General features: G+C 39.2%; 1 protein-coding gene across 1 annotated transcript in view; it reads right to left on the bottom strand.

Moving 5' to 3' along the window:
- The window catches only part of LOC115122411 (V-set and immunoglobulin domain-containing protein 10-like 2), a 169,524-nt gene that overhangs the window by 54,747 nt on the left and 101,472 nt on the right, over positions 1-13,305 (bottom strand). Inside the window, exon 14 of the mRNA XM_065005027.1 lies at positions 6,946-7,120. Within this exon, the coding sequence (XP_064861099.1) occupies positions 6,946-7,120 (175 nt within the window). The remainder of the gene's footprint in view (positions 1-6,945; positions 7,121-13,305) is intronic.

Consider the following 13,305-nt stretch of genomic DNA (forward strand, 5'->3'; position numbering starts at 1 on the left):
ATTTCACTGTACGGTCTACACTGTTGGTAAAGGGCTTGTAAATAAGCATTTCACTGTACGGTCTACACTGTTGGTAAAGGGCTTGTAAATAAGCATTTCACTGTACGGTCTACACTGTTGGTAAAGGGCTTGTAAATAAGCATTTCACTGTACGGTCTACACTGTTGGTTAAGGGCTTGTAAATAAGCATTTCACTGTACGGTCTACACTGTTGGTTAAGGGCTTGTAAATAAGCATTTCACTGTACGGTCTACACTGTTGGTTAAAGGGCTTGTAAATAAGCATTTCACTGTACGGTCTACACTGTTGGTAAAGGGCTTGTAAATAAGCATTTCACTGTACGGTCTAAATAAGCACTGTTGGTAAAGGGCTTGTAAATAAGCATTTCACTGTACGGTCTACACTGTTGGTTAAGGGCTTGTAAATAAGCATTTCACTGTACGGTCTACACTGTTGGTTAAGGGCTTGTAAATAAGCATTTCACTGTACGGTCTACACCTGTTGGTTAAGGGCTTGTAAATAAGCATTTCACTGTACGGTCTACACTGTTGGTAAAGGGCTTGAAAATAAGCATTTCACTGTACGTTGTTAAGGGCTTGTAAATAAGCACTGTTGTTGTTAAGGGCTTGTAAATAAGCATTTCACTGTACGGTCTACACTGTTGGTAAAGGGCTTGTAAATAAGCATTTCACTGTACGGTCTACACTGTTGGTAAAGGGCTTGAAAATAAGCATTTCACTGTACGGTCTACACTGTTGGTTAAGGGCTTGTAAATAAGCATTTCACTGTACGGTCTACACCTGTTGTTTAAGGGCTTGTAAATAAGCATTTCACTGTACGGTCTACACTGTTGGTAAAGGGCTTGAAAATAAGCATTTCACTGTACGGTCTACACTGTTGGTTAAGGGCTTGTCAGTCAGCATTTCACTGTACGGTCTACACTGTTGGTAAAGGGCTTGAAAATAAGCATTTCACTGTACGGTCTACACTGTTGGTAAAGGGCTTGAAAATAAGCATTTCACTGTACGGTCTACACTGTTGGTTAAGGGCTTGAAAATAAGCATTTCACTGTACGGTCTACACCTGTTGGTTAAGGGCTTGTAAATAAGCATTTCACTGTACGGTCTACACTGTTGGTTAAGGGCTTGTAAATAAGCATTTCACTGTACGGTCTACACCTGTTGTTTAAGGGCTTGTCAGTCAGCATTTCACTGTACGGTCTACACCTGTTGTTTTCGGCGCATGTGACAAATTTTTTTGATTTGATTTGATGAACTAAGGTTCAGTAGAATAGTATAGAATACTGTATATACATATGAGATGAGTAATGCATAGACTAAGATACAGTAGAATAGTATAGAATACTGTATATACATATGAGATGAGTAATGCATAGACTAAGATACAGTAGAATAGAATACAGTATATACATATGAGATGAGTAATGCATAGACTAAGATACAGTAGAATAGTATAGAATACTGTATATACATATGAGATGAGTAATGCATAGACTAAGGTTCAGTAGAATAGTATAGAATACTGTATATACATATGAGGTGAGTAATGCATAGACTAAGGTTCAGTAGAATAGGATAGAATACAGTATATACATATGAGATGAGTAATGCATAGACTAAGATACAGTAGAATAGTATAGAATAGAGTATATACATATGAGATGAGTAATGCATAGACTAAGATACAGTAGAATAGGATAGAATACAGTATATACAAATGAGATGAGTAATGCATAGACTAAGATACAGTAGAATAGTATAGAATACAGTATATACATATGAGGTGAGTAATGCATAGACTAAGGTTCAGTAGAATAGTATAGAATACTGTATATACATATGAGATGAGTAATGCATAGACTAAGATACAGTAGAATAGTATAGAATACTGTATATACATATGAGATGAGTAATGCATAGACTAAGATACAGTAGAATAGTATAGAATACTGTATATACATATGAGATGAGTAATGCATAGACTAAGATACAGTAGAATAGTATAGAATACTGTATATACATATGAGATGAGTAATGCATAGACTAAGGTTCAGTAGAATAGTATATAATACTGTATATACATATGAGATGAGTAATGCATAGACTAAGATACAGTAGAATAGTATATAATACTGTATATACATATGAGATGAGTAATGCATAGACTAAGATACAGTAGAATAGTATAGAATACTGTATATACATATGAGGTGAGTAATGCATAGACTAAGATACAGTAGAATAGTATATAATACTGTATATACATATGAGATGAGTAATGCATAGACTAAGGTTCAGTAGAATAGTATAGAATACTGTATATACATATGAGATGAGTAATGCATAGACTAAGATACAGTAGAATAGTATAGAATACTGTATATACATATGAGATGAGTAATGCATAGACTAAGGTTCAGTAGAATAGTATATAATACTGTATATACATATGAGATGAGTAATGCATAGACTAAGATACAGTAGAATATTATATAATACTGTATATACATATGAGATGAGTAATGCATAGACTAAGATACAGTAGAATAGTATAGAATACTGTATATACATATGAGGTGAGTAATGCATAGACTAAGATACAGTAGAATAGTATAGAATAGAGTATATACATATGAGATGAGTAATGCATAGACTAAGATACAGTAGAATAGGATACAGTATATACATATGAGGTGAGTAATGCATAGACTAAGGTTCAGTAGAATAGTATAGAATACTGTATATACATATGAGATGAGTAATGCATAGACTAAGATACAGTAGAATAGTATAGAATACTGTATATACATATGAGATGAGTAATGCATAGACTAAGGTTCAGTAGAATAGTATATAATACTGTATATACATATGAGATGAGTAATGCATAGACTAAGATACAGTAGAATAGTATATAATACTGTATATACATATGAGATGAGTAATGCATAGACTAAGATACAGTAGAATAGGATACAGTATATACATGTGAGATGAGTAATGCATAGACTAAGATACAGTAGAATAGTATAGAATACTGTATATACATATGAGATGAGTAATGCATAGACTAAGATACAGTAGAATAGTATAGAATACTGTATATACATATGAGATGAGTAATGCATAGACTAAGATACAGTAGAATAGTATATAATACTGTATATACATATGAGATGAGTAATGCATAGACTAAGATACAGTAGAATAGTATAGAATACTGTATATACATATGAGGTGAGTAATGCATAGACTAAGATACAGTAGAATAGTATATAATACTGTATATACATATGAGGTGAGTAATGCATAGACTAAGGTTCAGTAGAATAGTATAGAATACTGTATATACATATGAGGTGAGTAATGCATAGACTAAGATACAGTAGAATAGTATAGAATACAGTATATACATATGAGATGAGTAATGCATATACTAAGGTTCAGTAGAATAGTATAGAATACTGTATATACATATGAGATGAGTAATGCATAGACTAAGATACAGTAGAATAGTATAGAATACTGTATATACATATGAGATGAGTAATGCATAGACTAAGATACAGTAGAATAGTATAGAATACTGTATATACATATGAGGTGAGTAATGCATAGACTAAGGTTCAGTAGAATAGTATAGAATACTGTATATACATATGAGATGAGTAATGCATAGACTAAGATACAGTAGAATAGTATAGAATACTGTATATACATATGAGATGAGTAATGCATAGACTAAGGTTCAGTAGAATAGTATAGAATACTGTATATACATATGAGATGAGTAATGCATAGACTAAGATACAGTAGAATAGTATAGAATACATGTATATACATATGAGATGAGTAATGCATAGACTAAGATTCAGTAGAATAGTATAGAATACTGTATATACATATGAGATGAGTAATGCATAGACTATATACATGTGAGATGTATAGACTAAGATACAGTAGAATAGTATAGAATACTGTATATACATATGAGATGAGTAATGCATAGATATACATAAGGTTCAGTAGAATAGTATATAATACTGTATATACATATGAGATGAGTAATGCATAGACTAAGATACAGTAGAATAGTATATAATACTGTATATACATATGAGATGAGTAATGCATAGACTAAGATACAGTAGAATAGTATAGAATACTGTATATACATATGAGATGAGTAATGCATAGACTAAGATACAGTAGAATAGTATATAATACTGTATATACATATGAGATGAGTAATGCATAGACTAAGATACAGTAGAATAGTATATAATACTGTATATACATATGAGATGAGTAATGCATAGACTAAGGTACAGTAGAATAGTATATAATACTGTATATACATATGAGATGAGTAATGCATAGACTAAGATACTGTAGAATAGGATAGAATACAGTATATACATATGAGATGAGTAATGCAAGATATGTAAACATTATTAAAGTGACTAGTGATCCATTTATTAAAGTGGCCAGTGATTTCAAGTCTATGTATATAGGCAGCAGCCTCTAATGTGCTTTGAGATAGAAGCTGTTTTTCAGTCTCTCGGTCCCAGCTTTGATGCACCTGTACTGACCTCGTAACTCCAGGGCACACCGGGTGTTCGGACACCAGAGTTTATCCGCTTGGTGTTTTGGAAAAAGTTTCCTCTCATCAATGTATTTACCATTTGAGTCAATGAGGAGCACAATCTTTGGCTTTTGTGTGTCCTCCGTGGGTGTGGGGGTGTTGTCGGGGGAGGGGGGAGGGGGTCCTGCCTTGTCTGTCCTGTTGTGGTACTAAGGCTGTTCTGTTGTCTGCTCTGGGGGGATGTCTAGCTCTCTCATGAGTGGTTCATTATCACACCTCAGATATCTCACCTCTTCCTGTATTTTATTTTACCTTTATTTTGTTAGGCTTGTCAGTTAAGAACAAATTCTTATTTACAATGGTGGCCTACCAAGAGGTAAAAGGACTCCTGCGGGGACAGGGGATTAAAAATGTAAAAAATTAACAAAAATATAGGACAAAACACACATCGCGACACGAGAGACACCACAACACTACATAAAGAGAGAACTAATACAACAACATAGCAAGGCAGCAACACATCATGGTAGCGTTACAAACATGACAATAAAATGGTAGCAACATGGCAGCAGCATTGTTGTGGGCAAGCCCTGGAGCAGGGGGCCAAAGAGGCTAAGGCATTTGGGTGGGGGCGGAACTCTGCTGCCGTTATTGGGCTCAGCGGCTTCACACCTCTCATTTCACACCTCAGTGCTAATTAATGTTGCATCCGGGTCTGTTCTTTCCTAGCAAGCTTGGTAGCCTTTTAACTTAGCAGTCAGTCTTTATAGAGTTAAATAGTAGCTACAGATCATTGTAATGTTATTTTCATTCTAGGCTCTCAATTCAATTCAATTCAATTCAATTCAAGGGCTTTCATTCTATCAATTCTATCTATCAATCTCTCTCTATCTATCAATGCTCTCTCTCTCTCTCTATCTATCAATGCTCTCTCTCTATCTATCTATTCTCTGTCTCTCTGTCAGTCAGTCTCTCTCTCTCTCTTTCAGTCAGTCAGTCAGTCTCTCTCTCTCTGTGTCTCTGTCTCAATTCAATTCAATTCAAGGGCTTTATTGGCACGGGAAACATGTGTTAACATTGCCAAAGCAAGTGAGGTAGATAATATATAAAGTAAAATAAACAATAACAATTAAACATTACACATACAGAAGTTTCAAAACAATAAAGACATTACAAATGTCATATTATATATATACAGTGTTTTAACAATGTACAAATGGTTAAGGTATACAAGGGAAAATAAATTAGCATAAATATGGGTTGTATTTACAATGGTGTTTGTTCTTCACTGGTTGCCCTTTTCTCGCAGCAACAGGTCACAAATCTTGCTGCTGTGATGGTACACTGTGGAATTTCACCCAGTAGATATGGGAGTTCATCAAAATTGGATTTGTTTTCGAATTCTTTGTGGATCTGTGTAATCTGAGGGAAATATGTCTCTCTAATATGGTCATACATTGGGCAGGAGGTTAGGAAGTGCAGCTCAGTTTCCACCTCATTTTGTGGGCAGTGAGCACATAGCCTGTCTTCTCTTGAGAGCCATGTCTGCCTACGGCGGCCTTTCTCAATAGCAAGGTTATGCTCACTGAGTCTGTACATAGTCAAAGCTTTCCTTAATTTTGGGTCAGTCACAGTGGTCAGGTATTCTGCCGCTGTGTACTCTCTGTGTAGGGCCAAATAGCATTCTAGTTTGCTCTGTTTTTTTGTAAATTCTTTCCAATGTGTTAAGTAATTATCTTTTTGTTTTCTCATGATTTGGTGGGGTCTAATTGTGCTGATGTCCTGGGGCTCTGTAGGGTGTGTTTGTGTTTGTGAACAGAGCCCCAGGACCAGCTTGCTTAGGGGACTCTTCTCCAGGTTCATCTCTCTGTAGGTGATGGCTTTGTTATGGAAGGTTTGGGAATCGCTTCCTTTTAGGTGGTTATAGAATTTAACTGCTCTTTTCTGGATTTTGATAATTAGTGGGTATCGGCCTAATTCTGCTCTGCATGCATTATTTGGTGTTCTACGTTGTACACGGAGGATATTTTTGCAGAATTCTGCGTGCAGAGTCTCAATTTGGTGTTTGTCCCATTTTGTGAAGTCTTGGTTGGTGAGCGGACCCCAGACCTCACAACCATAGAGGGCAATGGGCTCTATGACTGATTCAAGTATTTTTAGCCAAATCCTAATTGGTATGTTGAAATGTATGTTCCTCTCTCTCTTTCTCAGCCTCTCATTGTCCCTCTCCCCCTCGTTGTCGCTCTCCCCCTCTGTATCCTTTCCCCCCTCTTTAAGATAATAGTATATAATAATATGATAGTAGTAACAATAATAGTAGTAATAATATATCTCACTCACCTGGTGTTTCTGGGGGGGAGGGGTGTCCGAGGGTTCTGTGATTGACAGCTGTGATGCGTATCTGGTAGGTATCTGTTGGGGTCATGTTGCCCAGCGTGTGGACCCTCTCCCTGGGTTCCAATACTGCCACCTGTTTCCATGGAGAGAAACTACTCCTTTTTTCCTGTCGCTGCTCCTACAACAACAAAACTATGTTAATATCTACACTGAAAAAAATATATACAACATGCAACAATTTCAAAGATTTTACTGAGTTACAGTTCATAAGGCAATCAGTCAATTGAAATAAATTCATTAGGCCCTAATCAATAGATTTCACATGACTAGGAATACAGATATGCATCTGTTGGTCACAGATCCCTTAAAAAAGGGGTGTGGATCAGAAAACCAGTCAGTATCTGGTGTGACCACCATTTGCCTCATGCAGCATGACATCTCCTTCATCAGGCTGTTGATTGTGGGCTGTGGAATGTTGTCCCACTCCCCACTCCTCAAAGTTGCTGTATATTTATGGTGTCGTGACTTTGTCGTGTTTATGGTAACATCAAAAGGTTGGGGAAAGGTACAATATTTCTGTAATCCAACCAGTTGAAAGTGTCTGTTGGTACTTAAATAATAAGATCTCAGATCAGTTGTTGTCTGGGACATTATATCTGATCTGGACGACATAAATTGTATCTTGGAAAGTCTACACATTCTAGTTATCAGATTCACATGGAATTGTTGTGCAATTTAAATGTTTAAATATGAAACTATTTGTGAAAAGATTAAATGTAATTTTAGCTTCTAAATGAGAGAATTGTTTTCATAAGTAAACTATGCTCACTCAGTGGCCACACCCAAGTGAACAGACATTGGTTGAGAACTATGAAACACGCCCTTCTCTCTCCCAATACAAAAGCCCGTTGACGGTTGTCAAGATTAGTTCCCGACGATGTGAGGACTGGTGCCCATATGTTTAAAAGGGCTACTTTCAACGTGGAGGTGACGATCACCATGCTGGAAGGATGAATTTCGACTAGACCAGCCAGAATACAGCACGAGTATGGCAACTTGGTATGAACTTTGAACTTTTATTCACTGAAGAAGTGATACATCCTAGGCGTTGAGTTATCAGCTGCAGCTGTAAGCGTACGTGGCCTAGGAAAGGACAGACGATCCTATGAGAAGACAGGGTACTTCAACGTATCAGCTCTACAACACTAGGACCAGAAATATTCTACAAAGGACAAGGGCGATCTCTGCTGGGCAAACCAGTTTTCCATCTTCAACCCATCTATCGAAGCGCAGGTCAGTGTAAATATATATTTTGCATTTTCCTTTTCTGAATGGGTAGTTATTAGAATGCATGCATAAGATTCTATATTTACGGTAGCATAGCTTCTCAAGGTCCAATAGAGACCCAATCCCCTTTGTCCCTTTGTCCCTCAGTCTTCCCACTCTTTCATTCAAACCTAACCCCCTTTCTTTGTGTAATCAGCCGTCATATCGGTTTCGTCAGCTAGGGACTTTTTTTTTCATGACATGAGTAGTAATCGATTTATGTTCCATCCTGTGTATATGTAATTCTGTGTGATTATTTAGGTATTTAGTAAATAAATCATTCAGCCAAGTTTTAAATTGCTGAACACAACTATCAGAGAATCTACTATTTTGAACACAACTATCAGGGTATCTACTAGATAGAACAAAACTATCATGGTATCTACTAGATAGAGCACAACTATCATGGATTCTACTAGATAGAAGACAACTATGAGGGTATCTACTAGATATAAGACAACTATGAGGGTTTCTACTAGATAGAACACAACTATCAGGGTATCTTCTAGATAGAACACAACTATCAGAGCATCTACTAGATAGAACACAACTATGAGGGTATCTACTAGATAGAACACAACTATCATATAATCTACTAGATAGAACACAACTATGAGGGTATCTACTAGATATAAGACAACTATGAGGGTTTCTACTAGATAGAACACAACTATCATGGATTCTACTAGATAGAAGACAACTATCAGGGTATCTGGATAGAACACAACTATAATGATATCTACTAGATAGTTGTGTTCTATCAGGGTATCTACTAGATAGGACACAACTATCAGGGTATCACCTAGATAGAACACAACTATCAGAGAATCTACTAGATAGATCACAACTATGAGGGTATCTACTAGATAGAACACAACTATCAGAGACTCTACTAGATAGAACACAACTATCATGGATTCTACTAGATATAAGAAAACTATGAGGGTATCTACTAGATATAAGACAACTATGAGGGTTTCTACTAGATAGAACACAACTATCAGGGTATCTTCTAGATAGAACACAACTATCAGAGCATCTACTAGATAGAACACAACTATGAGGGTATCTACTAGATAGAACACAACTATCATAGAATCTACTAGATAGAACACAACTATGAGGGTATCTACTAGATATAACTTTTAGATGCACTACTGTTCCACTGGAGGTCATAAGGTGAATGCACCAATTTGTAAGTCGCTCTGGATAAGAGCGTCTGCTAAATGACTTAAATGTAAATATAAGACAACTATGAGGGTTTCTACTAGATAGAACACAACTATCATGGATTCTACTAGATAGAACACAACTATCATGGTATCTACTAGATAGAACAAAACTATCATGGTATCTACTAGATAGAGCACAACTATCATGGATTCTACTAGATAGAAGACAACTATCAGGGTATCTAGATAGAACACAACTATCAGGGTATCTGGATAAAACACAACTATAATGGTATCTACTAGATAGAACACAACTATCATAGAATCTACTAGTTAGAACACAACTATGAGGGTATCTACTAGATATAAGACAGCTATGAGGGTTTCTACTAGATAGAACACAACTATGAGGGTATCTACTAGATAGAACACAACTATCAGAGAATCTACTAGTTTGAACACAACTATCAGGGTATCTACTAGATAGAACAAAACTATCATGGTATCTACTAGATAGAGCACAACTATAATGGTATCTACTAGATAGAACACAACTATCATAGAATCTACTAGATAGAACACAACTATGAGGGCATCTACTAGATATAACACAACTATCAGAGCATCTACTAGATAGAACACAACTATCATGGTATCTACTAGATAGAACACAACTATCAGGGTATCACCTAGATAGAACACAACTATCAGAGAATCTACTAGATAGATCACAACTATGAGGGTATCTACTAGATAGAACACAACTATGAGGGTATCTACTAGATAGAACACAACTATCAGAGACTCTACTAGATAGAACACAACTATCATGGTATCTACTGGATAGACACATCTATCAGAGAATCTACTAGTTTGAACACAACTATCAGGGAATCTACTAGATAGAACAAAACTATCATGGTATCTACTAGATAGAGCACAACTATCATGGATTCGACTAGATAGAAGACAACTATCAGGGTATCTAGATAGAACACAACTATAATGGTATCTACTAGATAGAACACAACTATCATAGAATCTACTGGATAGAACACAACTATCAGGGTATCTACCAGATAGAACACAACTTTTAGTGTCTCTACTAGATAGAACACAACTATCAGAGAATCGACTAGATAGAACAAGACTATCATGGTATCTACTAGATAGAACACAACTATCATGGATTCTACTAGATAGAAGACAACTATCAGGGTATCTAGATAGAACACAACTATCAGGGGATCTGGATGGAACACAACTATAATGGTATCTACTAGATAGAACACAACTATCATAGAATCTACTAGATAGAACACAACTATGAGGGTATCTACTAGATATAAGACAACTCTGAGGGTTTCTACTAGATAGAACACAACTATCATGGTATCTACTAGATATAACATAACTTTTAGTGTACCTTCTAGATAGAACACAACTATCATGGATTCTACTAGATAGAACACAACTATCAGGGTATCTTCTAGATAGAACACAACTATCAGAGCATCTACTAGATATAACACAACTATCAGGGTATCTGGATAGAACACAACTATAATGGTATCTACTAGATAGAACACAACTATCATAGAATCTACTAGCTGGGATAGGAGCTGTGCTGTCTCAGCGCTCGGGTACGCCACCAAAGCTCCGCCCCTGTGCTTTCTTTTCGAAGAAGCTCAGCACTGCGGAGCGAAACTATGATGTGGGGGACCGGGAGCTGTTGGCTGTTATCAAGGCACTGAAGGCGTGGAGGCATTGGCTTGAGGGGGCTAAATACCCTTTCCTCATTTGGACTGACCACCACAATCTGGAGTACATCCGGGCGGCGAGGAGAATGAACCCTTGCCAGGCAAGGTGGGCCATGTTTTTCACCCGCTTGGTTTTCACCCTATCCTACAAACCAGGTTCCCAGAATGTTAAGGCAGACACACTGTCCCGGCTGTATTAATAAGAGGTGCGGTCCACGGATCCATAATTCCAGCTTCTCGCCTGGTGGCACCGGTGGTATGGGAGGTGGACGCGGACATCGAGTGGGCGTCATGTGCAGAGCCCACTCCCTCTGAGTGTCCAGCTGAGCATCTGTACGTTCTGTTTGATGTCCGCGATCGTTTGATCTGTTGGGCTCACACGTCACCCTCCTCTGGTCATCCTGGCATCGGTCGGATGGTGCGCTGTGAGGACGTGAGGGTTTATGTTTCCTCCGGTTCAGTATGCGCACAGTGCATACATCTGCCCAGAAGGAAATTACAACCCCTTCCCGTTCCACAACGACCGTGGTCACACCTATCGATGGATTTCGTGGGGGGGTAACACCACGATCCTGGTCCTGGATCGGTTTTCGTCCTGCCGTCTCCTTCCTTTGCCCGGTCTCCCTACGGCTCTACAAACTGCGGAGGCCCTGTTCACCAGCGTATTCCGGCACTACGGGGTGCCTGAGGATATAGTTTCTGATCGGGGTCCCCAATTCACGTCTAGAGTCTGGAGGATGTTTATGGAACGCCTGGCGGTCTCGGTCAGCCTTACCTCAGGATTCCACCCGAGAGTAACGGGCAGGTGGAAAGAGTCAACCAGGATGTGGGTAGGTTTCTGCGGTCCTATTGCCAGGACCGGCCGGGTGAGTGGGCGGTTTACATCCCCTGGGCGGAGAGTGCCCAAAACTCCCTCCGCCACTCCTCTACCAACCTATCACCGTTTCAGTGTGTGCTGGGTTATCAGCTGGTCCTGGCACCATGGCATCAGAGCCAGATGGAGGCTCCTGCGGTGGGATGAATGGTTTCGGCACTCGGAGGAGAAATGGAACGCTACCCATGTGCGGCTACAACGGGCCGTCGGGGGGCAAAAGGCGAGTGCCGACCGCTACCGCAGTGAGGCCCCGGTGTATGCACCGGGGGATCGGGTCTGGCTCTCGACCCGAAAACTGCCCCTTCACCTGCCCTGCCGGAAGCTGGGTCCACAGTTTGTGGGGCCATTTAAAGTCCTGAGGAGACTGAACGAGGTTTGTTATAGGTTACAACTCCCCCCTGATTATCGTATTAACCCCTCGTTCCATGTGTCTCTCCTCAGGCCGGTGGTGGCTGGTCAGCTCCAGCAGTCTGAGGTGCGGAAGGTTCCTCTGCCCCCTCTGGACATCAAGTGGGTCCCGGCGTATACCGCACGAGCCATCATGGACTCAAGGCGCCGGGCGAGGGGCCTTCAGTACCTCGTGGAGTGGGAGGGTTACGGCCCGGAGGAGAGATGCTGGGTACCGGTGGAGGACATCCTAGATCCTTCATTGCTACAGGAGTTTCACCGTCTCCACCCGGATCGCCCTGCGTCCCGTCCTCCGGGTCGTCCCCGAGGCCAGTGTCGGCGCGCGGCTGGTACCGCGCGTCAAGGGGGGATACTGTCACGACTTCCGCCGAAGTCGGCCCCTCTCCTTGTTCGGGTGGTGTTCGGCGGTCGACGTCACCGGCTTTCTAGTCACCGTGTTTCATGTTTCATTTTTGTTTTGTTTTGTCTGTATTACACACACCTGGTTTCAATTCCCATATCATGTTCCTTATTTAACCCTCTGGCATACCTTTCTGTTCTGTCCATGATTGTTGGTGTCTTAGTTGTTGTTGTAGGTTTTAGTTTGTATGTATTTTCCTATTTGGAATATTGCTTGAATTTTGTGAGTAAACTCAGTTGTGTTGCTCAAACCTGTGTCCTGCACCTGACTCCGCTACATCTCTGCACCCAATCGCTGACACTATCATGGTATCTACTAGATAGAACACAACTATCATGGTATCTACTAGATAGATCAGAAATATCAGGGTATCTACTGGCACAACGGAAACATTCTTATTCCATGCAGAATAACAGAATTGTA

The sequence above is a fragment of the Oncorhynchus nerka genome, linkage group LG19 (assembly GCF_034236695.1).
Source record: "Oncorhynchus nerka isolate Pitt River linkage group LG19, Oner_Uvic_2.0, whole genome shotgun sequence".
NCBI classification, from domain to species: domain Eukaryota; kingdom Metazoa; phylum Chordata; class Actinopteri; order Salmoniformes; family Salmonidae; genus Oncorhynchus; species Oncorhynchus nerka.